The 17697-nt window shown below is 45.2% G+C and overlaps 2 protein-coding genes across 2 annotated transcripts in view; one reads left to right on the forward strand and one right to left on the reverse strand.

Annotated features, from left to right (window-relative positions):
• Window positions 1-224: 224 nt before the first annotated feature.
• On the reverse strand, window positions 225-15918 carry fam171a2b (family with sequence similarity 171 member A2b). The gene is made up of 10 exons (XM_086195849.1): window positions 15708-15918; window positions 14854-14938; window positions 14400-14752; window positions 10989-11216; window positions 10814-10906; window positions 8722-8880; window positions 8359-8538; window positions 8111-8224; window positions 6505-6631; window positions 225-6320 (listed from the first exon to the last, which is right to left on the reverse strand). The coding sequence occupies exons 2-10, from the start codon at window positions 14901-14903 to the stop codon at window positions 4823-4825; spliced, it is 2802 nt and encodes a 933-aa protein (XP_086051975.1). The 5' UTR covers window positions 14904-14938; window positions 15708-15918; the 3' UTR covers window positions 225-4822.
• The window catches only part of LOC147240062 (corticotropin-releasing hormone receptor 1), a 71595-nt gene continuing 69444 nt past the window's right edge, over window positions 15547-17697 (forward strand). Inside the window, exon 1 of the mRNA XM_086195855.1 lies at window positions 15547-16016. The gene's annotated coding sequence lies outside the window, so the exon portion shown is untranslated. The remainder of the gene's footprint in view (window positions 16017-17697) is intronic.

Raw genomic sequence — 17697 nt, forward strand, 5'->3', positions numbered from 1 at the left:
ACTGGTTGGGTACTTTTAAATATTAACCGTTCATTATTAAGTCGGTTTATATTAAAACAATGTGCTTATTTTATGTATTATTGCTCATTTATCATGACTATGCTTCACCCTATTAGAAGAACGGATTCACATTCATTAACCAACTGGAAATTCTACAGGTCAACCTGCCTCATCATCATCAGCACTGTCACTCAAAACAAAAAGGACAAACACTGAATGTCTGTGGGAACAGATTTATTTCTACTTTGTCTCATGTACAGAAAGAATCAATGTACAGTTTACTAACACCTGACCAGGTTTATGAAGCGAATGGTTTACAGGATGAAGGCCTACAGATCAACCCTCATGTCAAGACCCCAACACCAGGAAACCTGCACGTTTCACAGCTTCAGTTCCTTTGACGTGCCTTTGTGACTTCCTGAAACACAAGTTCACAAAAATTCTCTGGAAAAAACAAGAACAAGCAAGGAAAGCCACAATTGCACAACTCGTAACGATTCCATATGCGGTCCGAAAAGGTACATTTACAGCAGCGGACACAAGAGATCAGTGGGGTTTGCCTCCCGGTTGCGTTCCATCCTCCAACCCGGCACCACCTCACAGCTTCAGTTTGGCCTGTAGCTCCCGACAGGCTTGTGGACAGCAAGCGGATGATGAAAGGACCAACAGTGCAGCGCAGCTATCATACAGCCTTTAGTATTTCCCCAAAGTTTTTTTTTTTCAGATTTTATAATCAAACTTTTATTCCTCCCAAAAAAAATCTTAAGGTTTTTTGTTTTTTTTTTAATTTTTTTAAACTGGCGAGCTTTTCTGATGAAGTTCACAGCTGTTGATGTGTCATCGGCAGTGGAGAAGCTATGAACGGCGGCAGCGTGTTGGTCAGGATGTTATTGTTGTAAACATTTACGACCGGAAGTGAAGTTTGTTAGAACTGGATCAAAGGATAACGTGGTATTTCTGTACCTGGACCCGACTTCGCCAACGCTTTTGGATCTAAATGATGAAGAAGAACTTCTTCCATGTGAAGGGCTTCCTCCATTCCTAGACTGCAGTGGCTGCACTTACATCAACGGCCACTTCACGTTTTCTAAATAAGACAATACTTCGATTACAGTGTTTTTATGGGTTCCTTGTAGAATATTTCTTTTTCACGTACATGCCTCAGAACAAAGTGACGGAGACATTCCAGCCCCTTGGTCAGGGCTGGAGTTTCCCTTTGGAATTTGACCTGAAACTGTCTGTCGTTTTGCTACTGTGGCACATTTTGATCATTTTCTTGCTGACTTAGCGAGGAATCTGTTTGTGTAGATTTACACGTCTGTAACGCAAACCTGCAGGGTCAGAATGCGTCCCAACTATCAGGAGCGAGAACTTTCAGCGCCGCTCATCTTTTAACAGGATGAAGGAAAAGCTTTGGTGTTCATTTTCGCCAAATCGTGGAGAAGGGCTACGGCATGACCCGAGGAAGAGACCATTATCCATTTAACCTCATCAAATCAATGGCATTTTCTTCACGTTGAGTTTGGCTGAGCCTCGCCTCGGCAGAGGTAAACGCTCAAGTTTTGAAAACAGGAATCGCACAAGTGCAAGAGTTATTCTTAATCAGACCGAGAGCTGAGAATGAATGCCCATGTTGACGTAGTTGGCTGATGCAAATGCGAGTTCGGAGAGCGAGAGCGAGAAACTGCATTTTGGTCTAAAAACTTAGAGTGATACGATCGTTTGCACCTGCACATTTTGGAGAAGTGGCAACAAAAAGAATCTGCGAGTGCCTGGGCGATGCAGGGGACGGGGACACGCTAACGTTAGCTAGTTGTGCTACCAGGACGACAACATCAAAGCAGGAGAACACAAACCAGTTCCAAGAGCACAGAGACCTGCTGCAGGTGAGCTGCGCGTCAGGTGATCGTGTTGACCTGTGTTGTTGCTGCAGGAGAGTTGGAACAATCGCTGTTTGCCAGCGGAACGTAAAAACTATGAAAACAGGCGAAGCAACAGGTCCAGAGGTCTGTCTGTGTCTGTGCTTCAAACACTTTTAGCCTGTTGGAATCTTCAGTCATTTAGACACAAAGAAGTTGGGAGTATTGGGCTCAGGTTTAAAAATACCGTAATCATCCTTTAATGGAAAAGTCAGTGTAACTTTATATAACCAAGTTAATTTGGCAACACTATTCAACGCGTCAGTGCATCACATTTTGTGCCAAACATCCCGGACTCGTTTCCAAAAAAGGTTTTTTTTTTCATCAAAAACACCCTAATCTACAGGTTACATGCACATCGTATACACATAAAATCTCATATAGTTCATCATACCATTTACAAGTCGGGTGAAAAAAGACGACAGATACAAGAGTTTCAGATATCCAAGGATGAAAGAGTCGCAAGAAAAGTTGTCCATGTTGGCAGGCATGCTCCCCAGTGATGCGTGTTGGCGTTACCACAATGCAGTGTGCTTATCAGTGCCCGTCCATCTCGTTAAACTGCATGTTGAAAAGGGACCTCCATGCCTATCACTTAATAATTAATGTGAAAGAAGGCACTTACAGGAGAGAAGTGGTACAGGCCCTGTCGACAAACAACCCCCAGAGGTCTCAGGAGAATTCTAAATAGGAAGGTCTTCAAGTAAAGTGGTGTTTTAGCTGAGACGTTCTAGACTTACCCAGGCTTCTTGGCGGTTAGGGGTTGTCTATGCAGGGGTCTGCAGGACTGTGGGGGGCTTTTGGTGCCTTCACTGTATTTCATACATTCATATGCATGCAACCTCTCTCTACCAAATGGTCCTTCAAATGTCTGGGAAACTATTTACAAAACTGCGAAGAAGTCTCCGCAAAATTCTCAACGACAGGAGAAAGGCAGAAATGCGTTATTTTGGCAGAGCTGTAGATTACTGCTTTACAAATTAAAAAAAGTGACAAAAAGACTCGAAGGTGATGCCCTCACATGTTCAAATTATGAAGTCATTTCAACAGATGAACACAAAACAAGGGGAAGCGGAAATCAAGTACATCCCTGAAGGAGCAAAATGCAAGTGTACCGTCAAACGCTCAAAGGGGCTCAAGAAAAATATCAACCAGAAGAAGAAGTGAAAAGTTTCCTCCAAAAAGGGTTGGCAAGCCTGCATGATTGCCAGTTACAAGAGAGGCTGTGCAGTAAAGTCAATACAGCAATATACAGTATCGCAGTAACGGTTTCCATGACACCACACTGATGTTGCAGCCCCTAGTATCACGATCGCAATATATTTGATAAAATCGCATCACGTATGACAGCTACAGAGTGTGTTCAGTCGTCGTGCTGTACTGCGACTGTGCAACTCGAGTCAACGGAACAGAACTTTTATCTCACGGTTCTGACTGCGTTCCTCCTTTACATACCAGAGCCCCCAGGCGGTTCACAGCAAGTCGAGGTTTCACCTCAGTTTGGAGACTTTCAATAAATCGTGTTGAGGGTCGCGATATGTGTCATGACGACTCCCGATACGTGTAGAACCGGCAGGTTCCTGCCAGACAAGGAGGACACGTCTGATGTCAGGAGAAAGATGTTACAGCCATCAGGCTTCGCTTCCTGTCTGTAAGACAAAACTGAGGGTTTTCAATCCCGCAGTGAGTAAGAACACCTGTGTGCATAACAACATATAATGATGAGGCCCAATGCCAGCGTGGATTCCATATCAATTACCGTGTTTACTCCAGTCCATTTTATGCACAGGAAGGCCAACGCCGATTGTCAGCATCGAGGGAATATTTGTACAGCATTCATGTCACTTAGTCGACGAAAGAGTCTTCGTCAAAGAATCTGCCCAGCCTGACCGAGCGGCGCGAATGTGATCATTTCTGCTTGGGAACAGATGTGCTTCTCGGCTGGGAGGCAGTGGCACTCGTGTCGAATTCATGGCGTTCCTGGAATTCAAGCCCGTGTTACATAGGATAGGACAGACGGGAAGGTGTTTCAGCACATCGCTGGTGTTTCCTGCCTTGATTCAAGTTTCATCGTACGCACGTCAGAACTCGCACTGAAATCATCTTTCGGCATGAAGCAACTGGTTTCTTCATCTCTGCCGTGTTTCTTTTTTTCTCTTGATGCAAGTTTCCAGCATTGTTAGACACATTTTACAACTGTCAGAAAAACATGCCGGCATCAATGCATGGAACTGATCAATGCAGAAGCACACAACTCCGATAAATCAAACAATCTAGGACCCGGTTCTGTTCTGAAACTGGTTCTCAGATTCCTCAAATATTTTAGTTTTTGGAAGCTGATTTCTTTCAGGAAAGATTATTTACAGTTTGGAGCAGGAAAGAAGTCAAGGAAACAGGTGCACATGGTCAGACGGCAATGTGAACCTTGAAAAGAGTGAAAGTAGAGGGCAGCAAATCTAATTCAGCTAAATTACCAGTAACTCCATACAAAATATCAGTCACTTCCAAATCCTTGATAAGTATCAATCAGTTATTAAAGTATCAGTAAGTGCTTTATTATTATACTTTGCTCTATAAAATGGCTATTTCCACAGTCAGTACAGTAAATGCCATGGCTCAGACGACGTTCGGTGGCGTGACAGGTGACACGATTCACAATAAACTGGGCAGGTTTCACTGTACCATAGATCATCTTAGTGGAAACCAGTGGGAACAACTGACAGTGAGACGACAAGAGTAAAGTAGAACGTGCCGTAGCACCTCACCAGAAAGGTCAACCCCGGACCAGTGAAGCGTGGTTGTGCTTATTGTGATCTGTCTTTGTGAGTCGACCACTCTTCCTCCATGTTTGATGCAGAAACATTTGACAATTTTGTTAGAGGTCCAGTGTTTCAAGTTCAAGCTCACTTCCTGGGGTGGAACACCATGAGTGGCCTGTCTTCAATCTTCTGCCAGGGACTTTTCTTGTTCTCCTCTTTGTCGTCGGGGTCGTCCTCAGGACTGGTCATGGAGTCGCGGCGGTTCTCACTGTTGCTGCTGCGGCTGCTGTTAACACGACTGCGTCCTTTTCTTGGGATGGTGGATCCTCGGGAGGACGGCCCTTCATCCAGGAGCGGGGTGAGGGAATTCTCCTCGGGTGACACCGGGCGTCCCTCACTGCTGCTGCTGGGCTCGCTGTGGTCAGGGTACGCCAGCTTGGAGTAGCTCTTCCCACCACTGCCTCCAATGCTGTGTCCCTTCCGTCCTCCTGCACCCCAGCGGTCATCTTTTCCCTTCCGATTGGCTGTTGATTTGCGCTCTTGGGACTCAAGAGGTGGTTCAAGATTGATGTCTCTGGGAGTGCTGCTGGACCCACCTCCAAATCCCCCGCCACCGCCGCCACTGAGGTCATTACCCACATCTATGTAGGAGTGGCGCACATGGGCGTTAGCACGTCCATCCAGGGAGATAAACCATGCCCTTGGGTGCTGCTTCACTCCCAGTTCCAGTAACTTCTTCTCGGTCAGCGCTTGCAGTTCTCCATTCATCTGGGCCATTGTGGAGTCGTTGAAGAGCACCGGGATTGTAACGGGTCCACCGGATGAGTCAGACGCCCAGCTGGGCTCCTCCGAGTCATCGCCCTGGGATCCACCTTGCTGCTGCTGCTGCTGCTGTTGTTTCTGGGAGTGGTGGTGGTGATGCTGCTGGCCTCCTCCCATCTGAGGGCCATCTTTGTCCTGCTCTTTTGGGTCTTTTCCATCTTTACCGGCAAACTCTGAAGGCAGGCGCATGTAGTGGGCTGGAATGACCAGGGTCGGCACCATGCTCCGGTACATGTTCTCCTTCATCTGGTCAATGGAGCTGCAGAAGATGATCTGACCTGGTTGGGTGTTGAGGGAGGTGGGCCGGGTCAGGCTGTCCGCTGCCGCTGCTGAATATTCTGGCGGTTTGTCCGACTGGCTCGGCACGTAGCCTTGGAAGCGAGGTGGGGACGGGGGGTCAGAGGAGTATCCACGATTGTCGTTGGCATTGTGGTGTCGGTGATATTCCGACTCCTTGCCCTCCATTGGGCTGTAACTTCGGTTGTAGTCTTCATGCAGCAGTGGATTGTCGAGGTTGTTGGTCTCCGTGGCTCGAGTGACCTTCATCGGGAAGCTTTCACCTCGTTGGGGACCTGAAGTGTTTTTCCCCTTTGCGTGTCGCAGCATGTGGGCTGGAACATGCTTGGTCAGGTCTTCCCTTGAACTCTGGTAATCTCGTGAGGGGGACAATTCAGATTTGTCATTTGAGGGACCGGACTCAACGTGACCGCCACATATCAGGTTTAGGCGTGAAGTGGATGTGCCTTGGTCTCTCTTGGCACCATTCAGATTGGAAGTGTGGGGTTTGCCTTGCTGCCGACGAGGTTTTAAACATTTCCGCCTAAAAGGTCAATAGAGATTAAAGGTTAGAAATAAAATATTCCTGTTCACAGGTAACAAACTATCAATAAAACCCACGTCACCAATACGTTCTCTGAACATTACATTGTCACCAAAGATTCAATGCTGTCATTGTTGTTTTGATAGAAACCCAAAAGTGAGACCTGCGCCTACGCTGCCCACACCTGCAGTAGTAGAGCAGCACACAGAGGAGGATGAGCACCAGCAGAGCCAGCGAGCCCAGGATGGAGAGCAGAAACAGGGTGTGGTATGTGGTGATGTCCCTCAGGCCCGGGTGAGAGAGACCCAGCCCTGCAAGACACAGCAGAATGACTCACACTTGGTCTCCCCTCCGTGCCATTTGTGTAAAGCTGATGGACCAAAAAAGAACCTGAGACTGTTGCAGGGATAGAGAACAAATACAGCAGCATGGCAGATCTGTCTACCTGTCTATCCATTCATCTGTCTACCTGTCTGTCTATCCATTCATCTGTCTACCTGTCTATCCATTCATCTGTCTATCTATCCATTCATCTGTCTATCATTCATCTGTCTACCTATCTATCCATTCATCTGTCTACCTACCTATCCATTCATCTGTCTACCTACCTATCCATTCATCTGTCTACCTACCTATCCATTCATCTATCTATCTATCTATCTATCTATCCATCTATCTATCTATCATCTATCTATCTATCCATCTATCTATCTATCATCTATCTATCTATCCATCTATCATCTATCTATCTATCTATCTATCTATCTATCTATCCATCTATCATCTATCTATCTATCTATCTATCTATCTATCTATCATCAATCTATCTATCTATCTATCTATCTATCTATCTATCCATCTATCTATCTATCTATCATCTATCTATCTATCTATCTATCTATCATCAATCTATCTATCCATCTATCTATCTATCTATCTATCTATCATCTATCTATCTATCTATCTATCTATCCATCTATCTATCTATCATCTATCTATCTATCCATCTATCATCTATCTATCTATCTATCTATCTATCTATCTATCCATCTATCTATCTATCTATCTATCATCAATCCATCTATCTATCTATCTATCTATCTATCATCAATCTATCTATCTATCTATCTATCTATCTATCTATCATCAATCTATCTATCTATCTATCTATCTATCTATCTATCTATCATCTATCCATCTATCTATCTATCTATCATCTATCTATCTATCTATCTATCATCAATCTATCTATCTATCTATCTATCTATCTATCCATCTATCATCTATCTATCTATCCATCTATCTATCTATCTATCTATCTATCCATCCATCCATTCATCTACCCATCTATCCATCTGTATTTGGAGGGAAGCCAGGAAAGCCATGTATCTTCTACCAGAGGTCTTTTCAATGAATTCTAGCTTCAGAGATCTTGTTGTCTGCTTACTGACAAACTTACATGAAAAAAGGAATAAAAACAGCAACCAATTTTCAGTCGTAAATGAAACGACGAGGTGGGGAAACTACGTCCTACACTTAAACTAAACTCTAAATGTTTTTGGGCCTACAACTTCCTTCTTCTGCCCAGTTGTACATCAGCTGCAGGACCCAGACGCCCTCTAGACTTCTTTTTTTAAGGAAAGATTCCATGGAGGTGTGAAAGAGATGTAGCTGCCTGCCAGACACTCCCACCCGTCCCCAGAGTGCCGTCCAATAGTTGTGTTCAGGGTTTAACTGGGGTGAAGAGAGACAAGCTTGTGTTGACGCAACCATGAGTGAGGGGACTGTACCTGAAGATGTGGGGAAGGCAGCTAACCAGTAGCCCATCTGGGGAACTACCATGTTCCAGACAAACTGAGTGCCGTCCTTCTTGATGTAGCCCGTCCCGTTGCGGACCCACAGTCCTGAGGACATACAAGTGAGTGGGTTACGCTCCAAGCCTGACACCTTAAGATACTGAACATTTCAGGGAGGAGCCAGTATTTAACATAAAGAAACTCAAACATCCCAGCATCGATGACTGACATGTTGGTCCCACCTGTCTTGGGCTGATACAGCCAAGCAGGCACACTGGTGGCCATCCTGTTGCGGGTGTCAGATGGAAGAGGAACGGAGATGTGGATCGAATCCGTCACCTGGATTTCGCTGCCATCTTTGTCAAAGAGCTGAATGCTGACCACTGCCAGTGCTGTCAGATCAGTCCACCCTGTTTCTACACCTGAACCCAGGAAAACTACTTCAACACCTCAGACACACATTACGCTACATATTTTCTAGCAAGCCTCCATATACGCCTGGAAGATATTTATCTACTCAAACTACATATATTTCACGCTAAAACAGTATTCTTAGATTACACTGGGTTATATCTTCGTTCTCAACAATGATTTGAGAGACAGACCTGAGCTGTTGGTCTCTTGGCCCAGAAGAAACGGAAAACCACCAATTTCATACTGGCTCCTGGCTGTGGTGAGCACGGCCGACAGCGCCGTGTAGTTGGAGCTGGACGGCAGCTGAAGCGACTTCCTCTGGAGCTGCACCAGCGGCTGGTTACGAGCACCTGCAGACAAACAACCACACAGAACCGTATTCTCTTAGCAGAAATGGAGCATTTCTGAAGGTCGGCTAATGACTGGTGGCACTCAGAGGATCATCAAACCACAGACATGACAACAGGTTTGTACTGCTTTTTACAGCAATTAAGGACAAACCCCATCCATCCATCCATCGTCCATTCATCCACCCATCCATCCATCGTCCATTCATCCACCCAGCATCCATTCATCCATCCACCCATCAATCCATCCATCATCCACCCACCCATCCATCCATCGTCCATTCATCCAGCATCCATCCATCCACCCATCATCCATCCATCCATTAATTCATCCATCCATCCAACCATCCCTCCATGTTCTCCCTCTTCTCCTGTTCAGGGTGGTGGGGGTGGAGCCTATCCCAGCAGCCTTCCCCCTGGACAGGTCACCAGTCCATGGCAGGACCAACACATAGAGACAGACAACCATTGGCTCTCCCAGCCACGCCTACGGTCAATTTAGAGTCTGGATTAACCTGATCCCTCTTGATGTCTTTGGACTGTGGAGGAAGCTGGAGTACCAGAGAGAACCCAGCAGGAACAGGGAGAACATGGAGACTCACCCAGAAAGACCCCGTGCTCCAGCCGGGGCTCCACCCACAACCTTCTTGCTGGGGGGCCACGGTGAGGACCACTGCTCCACCGGGCCGCCCAGAAACACACACATATGAGACAATTCAATCAAGATGAGTGACCACACAGTTGACGTTCATCCTTCAGAAAGGCGAGTTCAGGGACTCACAAAACTCGCATGATAAATCACAGACAACAAACATTGAGGAGGACAGTGGTTGGTTGTGTGTGTAATAGAAATAATTGAGACCAGATGAAGACAGAGTCTGTGTGGCTTTATTATTTAGCTGTGCCAGCTTAAGCCGAGCTCAAAATTAAGTTTTATTGTTGGTGTCGAACTGGGTTGGTGCTACTGCTACAAGCTAACACAACATATAGATGGCAGTGATTTAGCTAAACACAGAAAAGGGGCTTCAACCTTGCCAGAACAAAAAGTTGAGCTCATCAGCCCACCACTCCTCTTCAAATCCACAGGCACTTGTGAACTGCGGCTCATTTCTCAGACCTCAAACATCAAGGATGATTTCGGTGGCCCGGTTCACATCCCAGTCTGAACTGTTGGAATTTCTGCTTTCAGTTCAGGCAGACGAAGCATGAAAAGTGCACTTCTGCCTCCCGCTGGTTCAAAACAGCAGAAAAAAACCCACCTGCCTTTATTAACCTTCGGAGTGGAAAAGTGACATCTGATACCATGTGTTCAGTCCAGGTGTGAAATGATGAAAATTCTGACGTCGATGCAGGTCTGAACAGGACCGCAATGAGCTGTGAAAACTGTAATAAAGTACTCTGCTGCAGTTGTTGCTATGGTGACAGGAGCAGGGTCATGCAAATGTGAGGGAGTGAAACCTACGGAGGCCAAAGTGTGATAGTAGACGGGTGTGAAACAAAATTAAGATGTGACGACAGAAAAACTGCTGAGGGGTCCAACTGAGTCTGGTGCAGACAGTTTGTTAGAATTTCTAAAGTCAAAGTGTGAGTCGGTTCCTCCGATTAAATGAGTAATCTGCCATGAACTGACAGCCCCAGTAGAGTTACCTGAGAAATCTGCTGAAGCACAGTAACCCAGTATTTCGTTACTTTCCATCTCTGAGAAAAAAACTGTTCACACGGCGAAACTGCAAAAGCTGAAGAAGTTTCTCTGTATTTAAAAAACACCTGAAAAGCCTATAAATCCTACATTTGCAGTGAAGTTTCCTCAAAAACATCCAATGATGAGCTACGAAGAGACCAGCAAAACCATACTGATACATGACCAATATCTGCAGATACCAAGCCGACACGACGGTGCATTCAAAGACATGACCTCAGATATATATCTTGTTACCTGGTGATCCCGACAGCACCTGCAGGACGTCATCGTAGAGAATCAGCGTCCCCGGCCTCTGCACGAGGAGGTACAGGCTGACAGACGCGTACACTAGAGACAGGAGACACGTTTCCAGGTGTAAGAACCATTTACTGCAGGGGGCCAAAGCTGCGTCACTCCCTCACTGACTTACAGGGGATGCGGCTGGAGTGCCAGGGCACCGAGTTGGTGACGTAGTCTTGTTTGGAAGCTGTGATGATGACCCACGTTCCTGCGCGGTACAGGAAGCTGACCCTCAGGACGCCATCGCTGCTGGCTCGATTAGATGCCACGATGGTTTGATTGCCATGGACTTCCACTAGAGCGTCGGCCAGCGGTGACAAGTCACTGTTGTCGAACACCTGGACTTTTATTTGCACCTCTGCAAAGCACAAAGAGAGAACTGAACAACATCTGATTTGGCTTAAGGGGGAATTCATTAGTTAACGGTTGAAACTTTGTTAGGTCCACACACGAGTATCCCACCTCCCACCCACTCCCAGTCATTAAGCTAAGCTAACTAGCCTGGTCTTAGCTCCCTCAAGGAGGATCTCTGTCTTCTTCTCTGTCTCTGGGGACGACCGCCTACAAGAGACTTTCACTAAAAGTTGCCATGTTCCTTTAAGTCGCCCCACTTCCCATGAAAGTCTCCAGTGTGAGATGCAGGAACCAGTGAACGGTGACCAGTAACTCACGTCACTGATCATGTTTGAACTCCTTTCGCAACTCAATTGACCAACCACAGCAAACACAGAAGGATCAATGCTTCACACTAAATGTTTGCTACTCTTCTGAGGTCCAATCAAGGTTTTAAAACAGTTACTATGCTCCAGCACGGCCTCATTTTACAAGGAACAAATGATTATGTAAGCGTGTTAAGAGGAAACATGTTAGCGTGACACCGCTGACATTGACACAAGCACAACACAGCAAATGATTCCCAGCAGATTATGATGGTGTTTGCAAAAATCCACTGGCCCCTTCCACCCTGGGACATTTTGTTTCTCCTCTGGCTTCTTGGACAGAGAGGATGTGGGTCACTCCAGGGAGGTTTCCATGGTTACACACTGACTCTCCAAAAGCCTCCTCACTCAGCTTGCCAGCACTACATCCTCGAACCCTCCAGCTACAAGACCAGAAGATTTCAGCAGCAGCCTTGCTCACGGCTCCAACCCGATAAGAGGCAACGTGAGGTGTGTGTGTGTGTGTGTGTGTGTGTGTGTGTCCACAATCATGTTTAAATGCAATCAGCCATTACAATAATTGGTTCAATAAAGGCTCCCTTGTGTGTGTGTGTGTGTGTGTGTGTGTGTGTGTGTGTGTGTGTGTGTGTTTGTGTGAGAAGAGGATTTCCTCAATCTGGCCTCTGCACTTAAAACACTCCAAACAGCCTCACTGGCACAAACACTGAGAGGCTCATCCAGAGTCTTCACCCTCCGCGGCCTTCACTGGCAGTTCAGACTCGGAGGAAAACTTGCCGGCTGACATCAGCCCCCGAGTCGAAGGAGTCAGCTGAGAATGGACTGAGAACCAGATGGACAAAAAAAATAAAAAAAATACTGCCCCCTGCTGCCGTGCAAAACCGCAATTTCTTAGTGCAGCATGATGTATCAAACCATGATGAGCGATAACATGTCCACAAAACAGTAGCCAGTCTTTTGACCAGTGCAGAACAAATGCTTGTTTTTGTATTCTTAGTATAAGTTGAGAAATGTAGACTCTGCCTTTTTTTAAATTATAATACAATGGCAATAATAATAATCTCAATAGGACTAATTCACGAAATCAGGCAGAATTAATTTCTGTAATTTCCTCACAACATTGTAAACACAATCGCAGGTTCAAGGGCGTTCTGAGGTGCTTCCCAAATCTTCGTGTGGTTAAAGGGAGATTAAATCAGACAAGATAATTGCAGCCAATCAACCAGAACTCCAACCTGATTGTTGTAATTACAAGCTAACAGTTGAAAATGAATTATTCACACTGACAAACTCTCCTGGTGCCGGATCCAAAACCCACAAATGCAGCTGGGGACAAACCAGAGGTGGGCGACACTGTCTCGACATTTCATGGTTTCATTTTTTTGAAGATATAAATGGTGAGATGGAAATAGAAACTATAGAACTGTTCCAATGAAATAACACTTCACCTTCCAGACCATCACGATTCTTAAAGACACCAATTAATTTGGGGGTGAGGAGGATTCCTGCTGGACATGCCAACATCCTGGACCCGAGCTAGCTGATGCTAACACTTCCCACCCACTACCATTCATTGTGCTAAGCTAACTAGCCTGGGTCTCAAGTGTCTCTGTCTGTTTGTCAGGCTCTGGGACGATAGACAGTTTGACATACACATCAAAAGTAGGGATGCGTGACAGTGGGTATTTGCTGAGATCACACACGTAGATATTTTACCACTGATTTTGGCTGAAGGCCGATAGCTACATCATGATGTTCACATTTTTTACATATTTAAAAACACGCGTGAATATTGTGAATTTGCAAATTTCCAAAACAATCAGAAAAAGGCCATAAATCCTATGGTATATTCATTATTGTTTGCACAAACAAAGAAAAGAAAAGACAACGGACAAAAGCTGCTATCTGCTGATGCGACGTGCAACTTGGATGAATATGTTTAATTCTGCATATCCAACAATCACTCAGACACACTACAATTGTAGTGTAACATAAAATGAAGAATAAATAGAACATCCTGGTTTCAAAAGCTCCAGTGGGCATGATGTCACTGGTATTGGAGCTTTGTATCAGCTGATACACAGAGCCCAGATATCTGTATCAGAGCAGAAATTGCAGAATGGCTCAGATCATCCCTCACTTGCACCTTTGCATTTTAATCTGCCAGACGCAGGATAATTTAGACGCTCCTCCTGTGGAAAATCAGCATTTGTGTAGCTTCTCTGTATGTGAGTAAAAAAACAAAAAACAACCCACTGTGTTTGAGATGAGGCAGTAAAGTAACAAAAAGAAAAACATTTTCTAAAGTGCCTCATATTTGTAGTGATGCACAAAGAGTCCACAGCTGTTGGCAACCATCCATGCAACCTTAAAATAGCTGCAGGCATGCATAATGCAATGTAATTACATAATGCCCTTCGACATGCGCGCCACCATATAAACACGTAAATCTGTTTCATGATTATTCCACAGAACGAGCATGTTCGGCCCAATAGGACCGTAGATCCTATCTGGTCTGGTGACCGTCACCTATGATAGATGCGGGCTCTTCCTGTGCTGGGAGCAAGTGAGGCCCACATCAAGGCCTCTCAGACTACAATGATTGTGTACAGTGCTGGAGCTGAGACACCAGGGTGGCCCTCCGCTACCTCACCTCCTGGACTTTTATCAATCTACAGCATTAAACGCCGCATCAGACAGCGGAAACGCCCGAGATCCTCCCCGAGAATCAACCCTCCTCCAGCCGACACCCTACGTGAGCGCATCCGATGCGAGGATCGACGGCTTTGTCGACAAAAAAGCCATAAAAAAGCAACCACTCCCATCTCCTCATTGTGCGGCATCCCCCTGCGTGGCGAGCTTACCGAACGCTCCCTGATCCGGGAGAGATTTGGCCTCCCAAACCGCGCAGACCGAGGCGAAGAGGAGCAAGCGGGAGAGGTGGACGGCTGGCATCCTCGCAGCTACATCTCTAGTCCCAGATCCTCCAGGGCTGTGTGTCCGTGTCCTCCCGGCTCTCCGCGGGCATTGCTCGGATGCTGCTGCTGCTGCTGCTGCCGCTGCCGACTGTGAGGGTTTCGCCTTGTTTTTATTGTCTGAGCCGGGGAGAGAGGAGTCCAACGCTTCCCTCTGCTGACCTCCAGCGGAACAGCCGCTCCACTGATCCGGGTTCAGCCCGGCAACAGGGGTCTCGGCTCCAGACTGGGGAGCGCAGGCCCTGTTAATATATGTAATATCAGTGGAAACACTTTGCAGTAATCACTGTTAACTACTTTCTTTAAACTAAAGTACTGCTTGTGTCAAGAATCTAAAATTCACCTGAGTTCAGGCATCCACAGGGACTTTTTTCCTGGATTATTCCACTTCATTTGAAAGGAAAACAATCACCAGATCCCATCAGTTACTGTGAAGAAAAAAAAAAGGTTTCTGTACCAGAGTACTATTACATTTGGGATTAGAATAGAACAGAATAGACTGTCATTGTACATCCTCTCCAGTGCAAGAATAAGAACACTTCTAGAACAGATGACTAGAATAAAAAATAAAAAAAATTTGTACAAACATATCAGAAAATTGTGTTTCAGTGATATGTGCAGAAATATTGGTTTAAATTGCACACAATATTTTATCACTTATGATCATTTATATCATTAAGGAAGCGTGTACTTCACCACTGCTAATGTGACTTGCCATCATTATGATGGGGTTCATGGCGTTATATTTTAACCATACACTTTAACAGAATATAAACACTTGTGTTGTCATGTATAAGTCACGTGTTTTGCATTTTTTAACCTGTGTAAATGAGGATTATTATGGGGGCGGGGAAACAAAACAATGAAACAAAACGATTGGTATCAGGATCAGGAAGTAACAAAAGCTGAAACAGAAAGGAAGAAAAAGTATCTGCGTCGTACGGAATTGTAAAAGCTTTTAAAAAAAACGTTGGTATCGCCCGTCCTTCCAGTCAACCGTCTGACCCCTCCCCGGCCCTGCAATGGATCCGTCCATGTCAGAGGTGAAGAGGAAAAATAAATAAATTAATATCTTGCTGAAATTCGAAAATTCGTCCGAAACAAATAAAATAAAGAGCGCGAAACTGAAGCCAATAAAGGTCATAGAGACTAAATAAATATGGAAGTTACACTTTTTCAGCTAAAAGACAACCTTACCATTCGTCTTAGCACGGCAGCAGTTAGTTAGCAAGCTAGCTAGCCGCTACTACTAGCAGTCTTCTGGCGCCAAATGAAGAGCGGGAAGAAACCTTGAACTGATGAGCAGCAAATGGAGGGCGAATACCCGAATGACCGCGATACCGAGGAGGCCAATCACCGCAGAGGACCAGCGACGTGACCGGTGGAGACAGCTAGCCTGTTAGCATTAGCATTCCCAGCTACACCTATCCGCACCAAACCATCAACTCAGCCGTGGATCACAAACGAACGGAAGATCCGGATGATTCAAAAACAGAACAGAACTAGGTAAGGCTTTTCATTTTGTAAATGTCAGATGAAGCCTGGAGTGATTTCTGTTGGTGCTGGTGAGTGGAGTATTTAAGAATTATTGCAGTATTTGGCTATTCTGTTCATTGAGTGTACTCGCTGTGTAAGTCCTGTGCTCAGGAGCTGCAGGTGCATTTTTTTCTGCTTTCTGGTGGCGTTCAGCAGGATCACAATTTTCGAGTGACATGAGTGGAAGAAGCACTTAACTTAGTACCTTTACTCTGGTAAAACTCCCAATTCAAAATTAATTAAGTAAAAGTAGAGAAGTGTTTGACTTAAGTATGAAAATAACTTAAGTATGAAAATAAAAGTATATACGCTACATTATGTTTGTGTATTTTATTGCCTGGGAGTGACCCTTGACCTTTGACCTCTAAAGATCGGGAGTCTGGAGGGTCTCAAATTTCAAAGTATATGTTGTATGTTATCCATGCAAAAAGTATTTGGTGGGTTTAGTGGGATACTTGTAGTTGAGTAAAGAGTACAACATGTCAATTAAAATGAGCGATGTAAAAGTATCACCCAAAGCAAGTACTTCATCAAAGTGCAGCAAATGCACACATTATCATTTGAATGGTTTTTCAATGTGAACAATGATGTACAAATAATTTATTATAAATAATCTCAATTACATATCTTTTCAATCATTCAGCCCAACACAGGACTGGACTAATGTGCACAGTTAAGTGTAATTTCATGCATGAGAACACAAGGTTCCTCTGAGGAAGAAGAACCAGTAAAACACAAGGAACCGTCAGCTGCCCTTAATAATGACGCACAATGACGAGGGAACCACAGGGGTGCCATGCAACACAGCGGAGTGTAAGATATGATCGGAGAGTGGAACAAGCAGAGCAAGGAAGGGCAAATAAAAAGTAATGAAATGATGGGAAAATGCTAAAATAAAAGAAAACATGAACCTGAATGTGAACTGTGAGGAGCAGCTTCCATACACCTGCCGAAAAGGATCTTTAGGAGGTATCAGTACACCACAAATCACGTGGTTTTCCTGCGGCTACATTAGATTTAGCATCTCGTCGATCTTGAGTCAAACAGCCCTTTTGGACGTTCCCTCCAGACCCACAAGAGTTATCACCGGGTCAGTTGCTCTGCATGGCTCAGGAACACGCTGCCTCCTCTCAGGTTGATTGAAGACCTGCTGATGTCAGACCGTCCTCTCCAAACATGAATCGTATTTTTCATCGTGAGGGTAACCATGGGAACCGGCTGAGATGAATGATCCATCCATACCTGGAGATACTGCAGAAGGAAAAAACATATAAAAGCAAAGAGATGCCAGATATCTTTAAACACAACATTAAATATCTTTTGTTTTTTTAATTTCTTGAATTCAGTGATTCCTGCTGGGACTTGCTCCACCATTCCACCACTCCACCATGGTTCATAAAATTCAGCCCTTAGGTTGAGTGCAATTATCTGACGGGATAAACAGAGCTCCGCCAAGGTTCATGTAATATTCCTGAGAAAGTAGTGAAAATCTCGGCATCGTCCCAGAGTTTAATGGCTTCTTCCTTGGCCCCTGCTCCCTCCCCTCCACTAAGTGTTGGGATAGCTGTGGTGGTTTTGGCGAAATCTGCCAACAGACAATCCAATGGCATTGAAAACACGATCTCCTTGGTGGACATCATAGCTGAAGACT

This window comes from Aulostomus chinensis, chromosome 23, assembly GCF_037954235.1.
Source record: "Aulostomus chinensis isolate RoL2024-O1b breed Wild chromosome 23, RoL_Achi_v1.0, whole genome shotgun sequence".
NCBI classification, from domain to species: Eukaryota; Metazoa; Chordata; class Actinopteri; order Syngnathiformes; family Aulostomidae; genus Aulostomus; species Aulostomus chinensis.